Below are 13,930 nucleotides of genomic sequence, written 5' to 3' on the forward strand. Positions count from 1 at the left end.
CATCTTCTCCAAGAACAACCTGTAGCTCGGGTCAGGGTAAATGGTGCTATGTCCAGGGTGTTCCCTCTTTGGAGGGGCACGAGGCAGGGCTGCCACCTGTCTCCCCTCTTTTTTTCCCTGGCCCTAGAGCCGCTGGCTCATTGGATCAGGAGATATGGGTTTTTCTGGGGCCTGGCGCTGACGGATGAATGGGAAGAGCTTATTTCCCCATAGGCCGATGATATCGTGCTGTACATGGCGCGGCCATATCATTCGATTGCGCAGGAATTACAGCTTTGAGCTATTCCGGCTACACCATTAATTGGGGAAAGTCAATAATATTTCCCTTGTCTAGCCCCCCGCGGATCCCCACAAGATGCCCGGCCACTGTATCCACTGCCGGGTTCAAGTACTTGGGGGTATATATATCACGCGAGATAAGGAGGAATTTTTCGCGAGGAACCTTGAACCTCAGTTGGCTTACCTTGGAGCAGACATGAATCACTGGCGTTTACTACCTCTCTCCCTCATGGGCCGGGTGGCACTATTTAAGATGCTTGCACTGCAGAGGCTCCTGTACATCTTACAAAATACACTGTATCCTGTCCTCCCGGGGGTATTTACACGCATTTCGCAGGCAGTGCGAATGCTGCTTTGCAATGGCGGGACTCCTAAAATAGCGCTCCACAAGCTCACTAGAGGGGTATATGACGGGGGCCTGTCGCTCCCTAATGTCAGGTTATATTACTGGGCCTCGCAGTTCCAAGTAGTTAACGACTGGGTCTATACAGATAACTCTGAATCGGCCTACAGAATAGACAGGTTCAACGTACCAGGGGCAAACTGAACACCTGCTCTACGCCCGGAGGCCGCTAAGAGAGTGGTCGGTACACACAAGAACAGTAGTTAAATGTTAGAGGGAGGTGAATAAGTTCCTGGGATGCACGGACAAATTGACCGGTAGAACACCCCCTATGGATTGGAGATCAGCTGAGAGAGGTGAAGCGGTTGACCGGCTTTAGGGGGTGGAAGCTCAGTGGCATTGACTACTTAGGCGATGTCTGGAGGGGATCTGTCCCCCGCTCCATTGCCTACCTCAAGAAGGAATATGACCTGCACGACTCACAACAATACAGCTACATACGACTCATACACGCCATACGTTCACATGTTAGTAGAGATGCACCTATCCCGGAATATTCCCCTCTGGAAGACACGTTATTACTGGACCCCATATCGGAGAAGCCCACATCCACCATTTATCGAAAGCTCATAAACAATATGCCAGACCCCTTTGTGAGGCTTACGGCGGCATGGGCCAGTGACATTGGTACATTGGAGGACGATGACTGGCAAGATGCCATACAGAGCCCGCACGAAATGGCAATCCGTCCCAGGTTTAGGCTGGTCCAATTGAAATGTTTACATCGTGTATATAACCCTCGCACACATCTATACATGTGGGGCAGGAGTCAATCAGCTTTTGCATGAGGGGTTGCCAGGGAGAGGGCACCTTCTACCACATACTATGGAGTGCCATGAAGTGGTCCCTTTCTGGACCAAGGTCAAGGACACTATGTCCGCGATTGTGGGTGACAAGGTTCCAATGGAGCCAAAATGGCTATTATTGATGATTAAGGGGGACACGGACTGGACGAGGCATGTTGAACTTTGGCTGGCTCTGGCCGCGGGTGTAGAGAAAAGAAACAACGCCAGGGGGTGGGGTTCCCAGACACCCCCGCAACAGTGACGTAGCTTGGTGCCAAAGAGCTGAGGAAACCATATACAAGAGCAGGGGCTGCATCAAGAAATGGAAGAAGATCTGGGGGCCATAGCGGAAATATAGAGGGTCGGGGAGGGAATCGGGGGGAGTAATTATATAATCGGATATCCCATTTGTGTACTAATGTGCTTGTATTTTATTCACCACAACGCAATTTATAATCTGCAATTTGGACATTGTCTATTGTTTTATGGTACTAGGACTATGTTAATAAAAAGATTTAAAAAAATAAAAATAAAAAAATAAAATAATCTGGCCTGGATCCCTGCCTAGCACTGAGAGCATCAACATTGTACAGTTCGGGTCCCTGTTACGCCACCAGTGCTTGTCACTGGAGGCTTTTGCTGTGCCCAGCAGATGCACTACCAGGTTTTTTCCTCTATGAAACACCATAGGCATCTGCTCTATGCAACAATGATGCTAGTATAAAGCCACCCAGAAGGAATAACTCATGGTCCTGCTTTTAATCCTCAAAATGGTTGTAGTAAAAGGTTTATTGGAATTAGAAACAGCATAAGTATTCTATGAAGCACTTTGAAAAATCTATTAATCTTTTTCATTGCACTTCTAATAAAACTACTTCTGCAACTGAAATGCTTTTTGTCATCAAGAAATAAAGCTTGCATTTCAGACCCAGAGATTTAATTGATATTCCAAAATTGGGAGATATTCGGAAAGGGAAATCATATGCAATCCTATGTACAAACAGCATTGGATTTTACTCTCCATGAGATTCAATTCTACCGCTACATACAATTGAGACAGGCCCTGGCAAAGCATCAACAGGCCCAGCTGCCAAAACCGGGGTTCAATCCACTAGAACTAAAATGGGCAATTGAGAAACCGGACAAGAAAGGGATTTCCTCAGTTTACAGATCATAAACACAAAACATCCTCGATCCATTAACAGATGTGCACACCTGATGGGAGGCAGACTTGGGTCCCATGAAAGATGAATGGAAGATGGCCAAAATGGCCTCACAGACATTTGCAATACCATCTCACCTCCAACTCGTTCAATTTAAATACTTTTAATATGGTCTACAACAGACTCTGGAAAATGCACAAGAGTAGAGACCCCCAATGTCTGCGGTGCAGTATAATAGTAGGCTACTCTATACACCCAACATGGTACTGTCTAGCATCAAAAGACATTAAACATAAATACACCGGAGATTAGCAGAGAAGATAGAAGACCTGTAGAATTAAATCTCAAAGTGGCAACATTGGATCACTGAGGGATTTGACTTTCTCACAAAGATTGCAATGAGCGCATTCATAGCTAAGTGAGGCATGATATGACACTGGAAATCAGGAAGAGCTCCCCTTGCGAGAATGGCTTAAACGAACGGGCTACAGAGCTAGAGCTGAAGAAACCATATAAAATAACAAGCATTGGCATAGCCAATAGGTCTCGCCTTTGGGACCTTATAAGTGTTTAATACGCATGCAGCATCTGATTCGAGCACTCGTGGTGACACTTCTGGGATGACGAAAGCTTCACGAGAAGGCTCAGCTGCCCTGTCGCGGGCTCGTGAGCAAGACTTGATTGAGTGACGAGATCAAGTGACAGAGCGACGGGCCTCTCAAATTGGATTTCATTAAGCCTTAAGACGCTTATAAAACAAACACGGTCAGTCGATTTCTTGCCTTTATGGGGTCTTGTGAAGAAGTGTGGCTCAATGGTTAGAGCGGCAGACCCTGATGCAGAGGTCTGGCCTGGGACCAGGGTTCAATTCCCCGCCTCGGTGGGTCTTGGGCTCAAAATTCCACGGACCTGATAATTCTCGCCTCGGTGCCTATTCCAATCATGGAGTCCCACTCTGCAACTCTGGGCAATAGCTTGCTTAATCTCCACAATGGCCCCCACAACGCTAAGGATGCCTGGCCTCCACCTTGGGGGTGCCCAGGAGTGGACGCCTCACATGGAAAGCCAGGATGGGTTCCACAGCAGTATTCGTACAAGCGCCTTGAGACCCTTGCGGGTGAGTAGTGCGCTATACAAGTATCAATTTACATTTATGTGTTTGAAACAGCCGTAATGCATGCGAGCCTATCCAAGTAGGCCGTCTGACAAAGAGAAAAGTCCACGTCACCAAAAGCTCTTTCCCAATGGCTGCCCACCGTTTAGCATAAACGGTGACGCCGGCCAATGGGAAAGAGAGGCGGGGCTTAAAGCCCGAGACTCAAAGCACCTCTAAAACATAAAATCTCACCAGCGAGACTGCGCATGTGTGCAGCTCATGCAGGCGAGACCTAAAAAGAGGATGCACTCAAGATCTTGAGACAATCTAGGGCCCTCGGGGGGGGGGGGGGGGAAACACTTTCATGGAAAATTACCCAAAGTATGATTCAATTAAAAATGTCAAACTGCTGTGTAATTGAAATGAAGTGTCTACTAATTTTTGGAGATTGTATATTATTGTGTGCCATATCATTTAACAGCTGTAGTATGTTACTAAAGGTATGCAAAATGAAATTCCTTCTTAAGAATAGACAATTGAGTGAGTCTTAATATTTTAAGGTAAGAAACAGGTACATTCATTAAGTTTTTAGAGCAATATCAGAAACTGGTTCAAAGGGATGTTTTCATTGCTTTCTGACAATTCAATATTTTGACTTTAATTTAATGACGCTTTCATTTCTGTCCTGCATATACAGGCCATTTTCATCTCCATCTCCGGACTCTGGTGAGAGTCTCCTGGCTCAGACAATTCACCATTTAAGCCTCATAACTGTGTCTGGCTAAATGGAAGTTCGCCCTTACCCATGTGCATTTCATAAATATCAATATGGATGTCGCATGGTATCACAGTCTCAAGTTTCAATGGAAGGAGCACAAAAGGAGGAAAAAAAAAAAAATCAGTGATGCATGAAACAGGGCTCTCTTTTAAAAATTTGGCAAATAATTGGAATTGACATTATGCACAGATGTTTCCAGTCTTCCGTTAGGCATATAAATTATATACTTTGCTGCGTTTTTGTTTTAATTGTTTTTGGGAATACATGAATATTGTTTTTGAAAGAAAATGAAACAAATCATACAACAAAGAGTCTGACAAGAGTAAAAATAAATTGACACAGGCCCCATCTGTTCAGTAGTGGTCACTACTGGATGACTGGGCAATACACCTCTTCTCCAATGCTTATCTATATTCCATGTTCGACCAGCTTGAAAAAAGGGAGACATCGGTATTGACAGCAAACTCAACATATGTTCTAATATTTTTCTGAGGAAACCCTGGCTTGATAAAATCGATTGCTCCAGGGTAATACAGGGGTCCACCCCTTTCTGGCAATGCGGAGAGGGATGCCACCCATCCGCATCAAGATAGGTTACATTCTTCCATTACCAACCCCTGCCACAATAAAGCCATTTGTATCTGTTGGGAGTCTATATCGACATTAACATGAAGCAAGGTGAATTTAGGGTCATCGGGCCGATTCCATCCCTGAACTCGGCCTAAAGTGTTAAGGACTCTCTTCCCGGAAGTTCTGATTTTGAAAACGTCATACAGAGTGGAAAAAATTCTCCTGTCTGGTTTTTACACCTCTTTCTCAAAGGCTTGCGACAACTCAATAAAGGTGCCTAGATTATTAATAACTAATGAGCAATATTTGCAATATTTTGCACTCTTTTAATCCCCTCACACGAAAAGTCTGAATGCTTGCCTAAATCAGCTATTACTGTGCCGAGGAGCGTCTTCTCCCAAACTGGAAATACCATTAGTATCCCATTCCTTAAAGCCTTGGAGCACTGAGACCTACTGGAGTCTGCTCCCGCCCATAACGGGTCTCTTTAGTAAATTCGTTTTTCCAACCCAGATCCTGCAATGTGTCCTCTTACATTTTCAAACACCATGTGAGCAGCCAGAGGAAGAGGGAGGGCAATGCCCACTTCCATACATTAGGTGTAGGAAATGAGGTTCTTGCAAAGCTCACTTTTCAGTTGTTAAGACAGGGTCATCTTGTGTATCGTACAGCTCTTCATTAATAATTAAGTGACTCGTCCTGTAAGAAGTAATATCTGCTGCTACAATTTCATCAGCATATTGAGACATTTCACGAGATCCATTTTGGGAAATACCCAATTGCAAGCTTTGTATCAGGGATTAAAGACTTGCTAAAAAGATTCATGGGATATCATGTAACTAGTGGAGCAGGAGTGGCAAAGCCTACCTATCCATTCCCAATAAAGGGAATGGAAACCAAAATAAAATATTGCTGTATAGTTTTATCAATTTGGGTTTGTATATTTTATCCCATGCAACTACCTCATCCAATGTAATAAACCTCCTTAAATATTTAAAGCCTCCCCTGAAAACAGAGAGACTCTGAACCCAGGTAAGATACTGCGGTTTAGTGACCACTGAGTATACTGCAGACTTAGCATTACTAAGTGTTAGACAGGTGAATTCCCCAAATATGTGGAAGATACAGAGTGCTCTTGGTCCTTATCAGTTCAGGTCTTGAAGACACAAACATCTGAATACAAAGTTATTCAGCCAACAACGTCTAGTGTTCACTTTAATCCGATTAAGAGACTGTCTAATCTGATCCATTTTACAAGTGGCACCATCACAGTAGTGAATGGCATGGGAGAGAAAGAGCAGGTAACCCTGTATTGTGTCCAGTTGCATAGAAAATGGACCAGATAACTCACACCCAACACTCTTTCGTGCAACAGGATTCGTGTAAAGCAAGTGTACATGTCTATGAAATCAGGGGATAAGGTTTGCCTTCTTCAACAGTGTAAATAAGTAACTCCATTTGACTGAATCGAAGGCATTCTCAAAATCAGCCAGATGCACCAGGGAACTGTCTACTCTATCCACCATTGCGTAAGCATTCTGGAGGTGCCTTATTTTATGTCTAGTAGCCCTTCCTGGCAGGAAAACAAAAGATAGACCAGCAAGTGGATCACTAAATAGACAGTTACCTAGGGTCATGGCTTGAATTGTAATCTCCACTTTCCAGAGAAACTGAGTGACAGAAGGAGCATTTATTAGGGATTTAGAACACTTGGGATCAGAATCATTTCTCCAACCCTCAGATCTGACGGAAGTTCATTACTAATAACAGCTTCTTTCAGCAGGTTTTTGATATATTCAGTTATCTTAGGTGAGATTAGTGTAAACAATTTAGCAGAGAACCCTGTGGGCCCACTGTCTTGTCAGGCAGGAGAAGACTGCACCGTCGCCAGTGCTTCTCCAGTAATGTCTACCTCTAAGAGCTTGCACTTACCTTCAGTAATGCACCTTACCAGACGTTTTCCAATGAAACCTCTTAGTGCTGCAGCAGCGGGGGCTCTCGTGTATGCAATTCAAGTTGTGAACTAGAAAGAAAAGGTTTCTGCTATGTTGCTATTTTCTGTGACCAGGAGCCAACGCTCGTCCATCACTTGGGCAACATGAAATCAGTTGTCAGAGTTCCAACACAGCTAAAAGAGAATTTTAACTGGTATGTTACCTCATTGGTATGTACAGCTTTGGGTTGTGCACTATCACGCGTGTGCCTTACTTGTGGGGGTTTGCTGGAGCACAGTTTTAATATGTTGAATGCTGTTGGCAGGAGTCTTCACATAATGGGACTGTAAATCTAAATGTTGTGGCTTCAAATTAACAAAAACTATTTCATTGTGCCATGATGGAGTTCAAAACATTTATCTGTAACATCCACAACATGCAATCTACATTCTAGAATCGGTTAACCACCATGCATTATGGTGCCAGCTGTCTTTCTCCTCCTGTGTGCCCAGCTCCAAGAGCAGTTCAACAGGTGACTGATCCAAGAGGCCATAAGCAAGATTACAAGTAATGGACACCCTGACTAGATTGACATTTGGTACAAAAAGCTACTCTTCTTGACTGGGTTTCATGGGCAACGGAATAAAACCATGTGAAACCACATTCCCGGAGGTGGACTCTACTCCAAACATCAGCAATACAGATGGCGCCCCGTACTTAGAAAGTATGGTGGGTCCTTGTTGTGTGGATCCAGAACTTCCAGTACAATCAAGAGACCAGTCAGCAACTCCATCCGTAGCCCCCTAGATTCCAATCACTGGATGGAATCTGTTAGGACAGTGCAGATACATTCCAATACGGTCAATGTCGGAGGGGGCACAAACTCTCATAACAGATGAAGGCTCCCCATAAAGTATCCTCAAGACTACACGTATCTCCCAATAGGGCATGCCATGTTAATGTTATTTTTCGTGCAAATTATTGCGAATTAATATAGCTGCAGCCCTTGATCTCTGGACATAACCTGCAGTGCACACTTAAGAGAAATTATACGATGCCTCAAAGGGGCATTTATTGCACAGTAAATAGGTCTACTGCAGCAAGAGCAAGTCAGGACCAATTCTTTTGTCTGTTTTGAAGCTTTGTGTTTCTTCGAACCGGGACCCAAGACAGGGGCAAATGTCAGCTTATGTCTTCTTACAAATTGTTGCTTATTTTACTCTAGAAATTGGCGTTTAATTTTCTTTCTCTGATTGTAAAGTTAGAGGATTTCATGTAGTGAACTGTCTGACAATCGTGCTGGGGTACATGAAGTATGGAATAAAAGGCTGTAGGTCACTAGACCTTCAGATCTGGTAATATTGTTATGATTTTTGGAGGCCTGCCAGAACACCCTGAAGTTAGTTAGTGTCCGCCATCTTCACCATTCAACTACACCCCGTGCTTTTTATATAACATGTTTTACATAATTTTAAATCTTCATATCTACTTGTATATTTCATGAACGAGTAAGAAAGAAGGGACATCCTAAGTGCAAAATATCAACTGTAGAGTCTAGCAAGCACTTGCGTGATTTCACATACAGACCAATACAACTCTTGAAGTTCAAAGCCATGCAAAGTGCAAGCTCACACATTTATGGAGACATGTCTAAAAGTGGTGAACTATGACTTGTCCCAGGGAATGTTCTTTTGTCATTTTGAAGGTTTCTTAAAATTCTGCTTTGGAAAAATGGACAAGGTCTTTTTGTAATGCTTAATTGTATCCCTGAAAACATGTTTATGTGTCAGTGAAGTGATTACAAGTCTGGCTGGAATTAAATTTGTGAGATCTTTGAATCAGAAGATGTCGATCTCAAGAGGCAATAACAAAGCTCGAGTTATTCTAACTCACTGCATAACTAATAAGCCCAGTTTTGAACTGGAGGATTTTCGTGCAAAATGTATGCTTTTGGCTTCCTAAATCATGGCCATTCGTCCATCTCCGAACATTGCTTCAACACAGTTAGCATCTTATGGGAGTAAAATATTTATGCTTTTAACCCCTTCACTGCGTCGGCTATTCCGCCGCAGTGCTAAGGGGGGAGGGCGGCCGAGCGGTGGGCGCATGCTGGTGACGGAACCGCTCCGTCACCAGCGTTGGTTGCGCTGTGCTCATGACGGAGCGGTTCCGTCACGGCCCCGCCCGCTCAATAGAACTCGCCGCGCAGGCGCCAAATCAGCACCTGGCGCAGGCGCGGCGGCCGGGCCATGACGGAACCGCTCCGTCATCAGCACAGCGCGACCGCGGCTGATGACAGCAGTTCTGTCATCAGCAGGGGAGGGGTTAAAAAGAAGTAAACAAAAAAGCGTAAAAGTGAGATCAAGTGAGGTGGAAGATCTGAGATCTGTCCAGATGATTGCGAAGCAAAGCAGAGTATTCTTAAACTTACAAATGGAACTACAGCAATGAGTTCAACATATGAAAAAATAATTTACGACCAGCTAAATAGGAAGCAGTTTTAATTGATACAAACAATTTTAAAGGGACTAACCTCAATATAAAGCTTTAATGGCACCTAGAAAACAAAGGAGTACAGCCCTATTGAAAACAGTTCTATGGCACAATGAGCGGAATACATAGCAATCCATGCCACCCCTTCCGATGCTACAGTAAAACAACGAAAATAAATTTAGAAGTGGATGCCGAAAGAGGATTAACCTCCTTCAGCCTACAGTAGCAAGATGCAGTTTACTGTGATCAGGGGCAATAGAACAACACATGGAACTATTAGGCTTCAAAGTCTAAGATTTCAAACCAGTCAAATGACAGCACGCTTGCTTCAATAGTACTAAAATGTTAGCAAACCGTTAACGCTACAGCTGCATGTGTCATATATACGATGTATTACAGAAAACTGCACTAAAACTTGACTTAGAGCAATGGAGATATAGCTTGAGGGAAGTGTTCTGGATCACTTCAGAGAGTGCCCACCATAAAATAACGGTTGGGACTCAAAAAATTCAAGCCCAAACTTAAGCATGGAAAATACAAGTATGCACTAAGCGATATTAGTCATAGTCTCGCTTTTTTGACTCCAATCCCATAAAGAGAAAAACAGGAAGAGGAACAGTTCTACAATCCCGTTAGACATGCTGCAATGTGTGACCCTGCGAAGACAGTCCCAAGGGCATGCCCAGAAACCAGAGCTCATGTGTTACAGCATCATAGGAACCGAAGGGCTTATTTACAAACCCCTTGAGCGGCCAGTGCCTCACTTTGAATATGGGAAAAAGTGACGTACCTGTGGCGCAAGAGGCTTGTATATAAACCCCCTAGTTTAAACAGCCTTGGTTTTTAATACGTTTTAAATACAAAGAGATTTCTTTTTTGCAGTCAGAAACGTTTGCTCATATGCATTGCTTCTCTTTGAAAGGCCCTGAAATAACAATGATTCGCAAAGTCAATATGTCTTTCCTTTTCAATCTGTGGGCAAAAAACAAAGAAAAGGGTGCGGTGAGCCCATCCCCTGCACGCCACCCATCTCATTCCATAGGGGCGTGCATGTGTGACAGGCTTTTTTTGGGGGGGGGGGGGGGGGGGACACACGTGGGAATCCAACCAATGATAAGCAACCAGGGGGCAGAGGGGTCGAAGCCCAATGCAAACTTTTGATATGGTCTACAAGATTTCTTTCGCAAACAGACAGCTAAAAGCTGTCTGGTAGACAAGACCTAAAAATGCTCTGCCCTTCCAAGAACACAGAGCTAATTACCTTACGTTGTTGATGCTAGGTTGGACTTCAAGTTTCACGTTGCTGTGCTTGCTACAATTTAGACAAATACAGTTCCTCTTTCAACTACCAAAAGAAGTGTAAAAATAGACATAGGAATACAAATTGAGCGATTGTACAATCCTTTAGAATGAATATAACAAGTTCTACGGATAAGTACACTAAAGAACAAGCCCTTGTCCGAGCACAGGAGGCAATTATACATACTGCAAAAAGAAAAAAGTGTAGCATAAAACTTAATTGTGAGCATTTATCCTACAGGGATCTGGGCTCTGAAACTGGAGCGCAGTCCTACACATATGTCTGTCCTTAACTGCTGTGTGTGTTCTAGCTACAGAAGCACATGTACTAACCCTAGAATAATACAAAAAGTATTAATAGTGCCCTTTTGATAGGATGAAGCATTTGATTTAAAAAAAGGTTTATTTTTTTAAATAACCTCAGTTAATCCTCTGTTTCATATCGGTTTTAGCAAGTGAGTCATGGTGGTATTTAATAGTCCAATAGATCTGATCGTATCTATTGACCCAAATTAGAATAACACTGAAACGTGATTTGCATATGAATTAACATTTGGTCGCATTTTATTTGGATTTACAGATTCTTTTAGAAGTACAGAGGAACTAAAGAAAATCAGTTTGGATTGGAAAATGTCCTACCAAGCACAGAACCTCACCAGTGGAAAGAGCCTACATAGACATAATCATCAGTCTATGGCTAAGCCAGGCCATCAGTCTCAAAAAGCAAAACTTCTAGCACTTCAGAAAGGAACAGATATTTTATGAAATTAGACAAAGAGTAATGACAAACAAGACGAAGAGCATCTCATATGTTGAGTAAATACACTGATAACAATATACTGTAATTACTTTTGAAATCTGAACAATAATATGCAAGCTTTTACCCATATTCTAAAAGTGTTTCCAATTAAAATGAACACTGAAACTACAAAACAATATTTGTGTTTAGGAAAATCAATTCTACCAACATATAATGAAAGTTGTTGGTCGTTTTTCAGAGTTGCCAAACTAGTAGGTAAAGGGTATGTTTGTGTTTCGCAGATCTTGTTTAGCCTCCAACAATATCACCTGGCTCCAACCTGCAGTATCAGCTTCACAGCAGACGCCGGAACTTGTAGTACCAGTCTAAGCCGGAAGCTCACGGTTCGCAGCACTGCGCTCCATCCTTAACCAGCGTGGGGCGCATCTACTGCAAAGCTACTATTTATTGTCAACAAGGCCTCTGTGTCCTCTAACTCAGAGACGCTGGTAACTGTAGGAGCGAAAGGACTTGATAAGGGGCCCTGGAGGTTTCCATTAGAACAAAAGGCGACTGACTGCTCACTAAGCTATACTTATTAAACACAAAATAAACTCACTGCAATTAAAGATTAAAACTATTCTCAAACACTTAACCTAAATGATCATGGATGCCTGAATTAAAACACGAACTTCTATGATTGAACTTGTGCACTGGCTCTCAAGGTCATTTAAAGGGTAACACTAACTTTTCGTGAATATCTCCAGGGTACAAAATCTGTGAGATCCATTTCATATTTTGGACAAAAGGTTTTTTTTTTTTATAGATGTGGTTTAAGTACTTCAGGTTATGGATTATTTAATCACGAAAACATTTTACACTCAATCTTCTCGTCACAAAGCTCAAATTATAGTGAATAGTTTCTACCAATAAAGAAATATTAAACAGCGTAATCAGTTTCGACTTCAAAGAGGATCAGAGATGCAAGTACAGTAACGGTAGGAGCATGTCAGCACAGCAAATCACAGGAAACTCCTTTTGCATCACATGATGCCTCTCGGACATTCTCCCTAAAAGGAACGATATGTCCTTCACAAGATAACCGCATGTTTTGCTTCCTCTGCGGGTCAGGATAATCGCTGCAACCTGCACCACAACTGGTGGATTTAGTATTCAAACTGGTCCACTCCATTATTTTTGTACGCACTGCGTTCGTATCGGAGTTTCAGGGTGAAAAGAACACTGGCATGGGTTGACTCTTCGATTGCACTGCTAGAATTGTGTCTACGCCATACACACTCTGGTTCCTCTTTCAGAAATCAGATAGCTCGCATCTACCCGACCCTACAAAACGCAAAACGATCTCATAGGGTGGCGGTATGGTCCAAACCTCCGACCTGCATGTCGCTGTCGTCTGCAGATAGGGATTTTTGGGTGTCTCTGCTCTGAAGTTACAAATAACATCGCGCTGAATGTGGGTGTTACAATAATCTTTAAAGAAAGGGGGGGCGTCTATACAAAACGAAGAAACACATCATGAGAAATAAATATATGAACAAGACACAGGACGTATGGGCTTTCCCCAGGAAGAGGTAGTCAGCCTGGGAGGGAGGGGGAATGGGACACGGCAAGAGGGGAGTCTGCTACTCTAGCTTCCTAAGTCCGACAGGCTGTGCGAGCGGGTGGAAGGCTGTGACGGATGTCGGTGTCACTAATACTGTACCTGCTTCTGGACGTCGGCATCGCTGAGGGCCATGGTGGCGGTGTGCTCGGGCCGGAGATGTTACTGAGGTGGGAAGGAGAGCTGGCAGACCACCGGAAATGGCGCTGCCGGGGTGACTGGTGCAGCTGTGCTGACGAGAGACGGTTGTAGGTTTGTCCCCGGTGGTTGCAGAGGACTCGCGCCGGGCTCCTCTCCTCTCTGCCTCCTCAGTCTGACACTAGCACGAGCACCGGTCAGCTGACTGTACGTCGTTCTCTTGCGTATGCACGATGGCACGTGACTCCCGAGTCACCCAGACGTATGCGCTACTAAACCTAGAAGAAGGACTTCTCCAATTACCCCGACTCACGTGTCTTCCGTTTTAGCGCACCAGCGCTTGAAGTATCTGACTTGCCCACTTCTTTGTTATCAAGGACACAACTAGACCTGAACGTTGGGGGTTCGGAGTGTTGAGACATTCTCAGAGCTAGTATGATAGAACCCATTTCCATCGTGTCTTGTTATAATCTATTAACACATCACATGCAAACAGCAATGTGCATGCCTGCGTTTACATGCTTCAGGACACTAACGCCAGATCTATTTGCTAATAATTGCAACGTAGACACTAAGAACTTATGCACCAGACATGTAAGCAAAAATAAGTGAGCATAAATGTGTCTGCCTCA

At 43.6% G+C, this 13,930-nt stretch overlaps 1 protein-coding gene across 1 annotated transcript in view; it reads right to left on the minus strand.

Moving 5' to 3' along the window:
* ATP6V1E1 (ATPase H+ transporting V1 subunit E1) overlaps window positions 1–13,481 on the minus strand; it is a 184,012-nt gene extending 170,531 nt beyond the window's left edge. The window contains exon 1 of the mRNA XM_086952897.1: window positions 13,263–13,481. Within this exon, the coding sequence (XP_086809023.1) occupies window positions 13,263–13,295 (33 nt within the window). The 5' untranslated portion in view covers window positions 13,296–13,481. The remainder of the gene's footprint in view (window positions 1–13,262) is intronic.
* Window positions 13,482–13,930: the final 449 nt, after the last annotated feature.

Source organism: Lissotriton vulgaris, chromosome 1_2 (genome assembly GCF_964263255.1).
Source record: "Lissotriton vulgaris chromosome 1_2, aLisVul1.2, whole genome shotgun sequence".
Classification (NCBI taxonomy): domain Eukaryota; kingdom Metazoa; phylum Chordata; class Amphibia; order Caudata; family Salamandridae; genus Lissotriton; species Lissotriton vulgaris.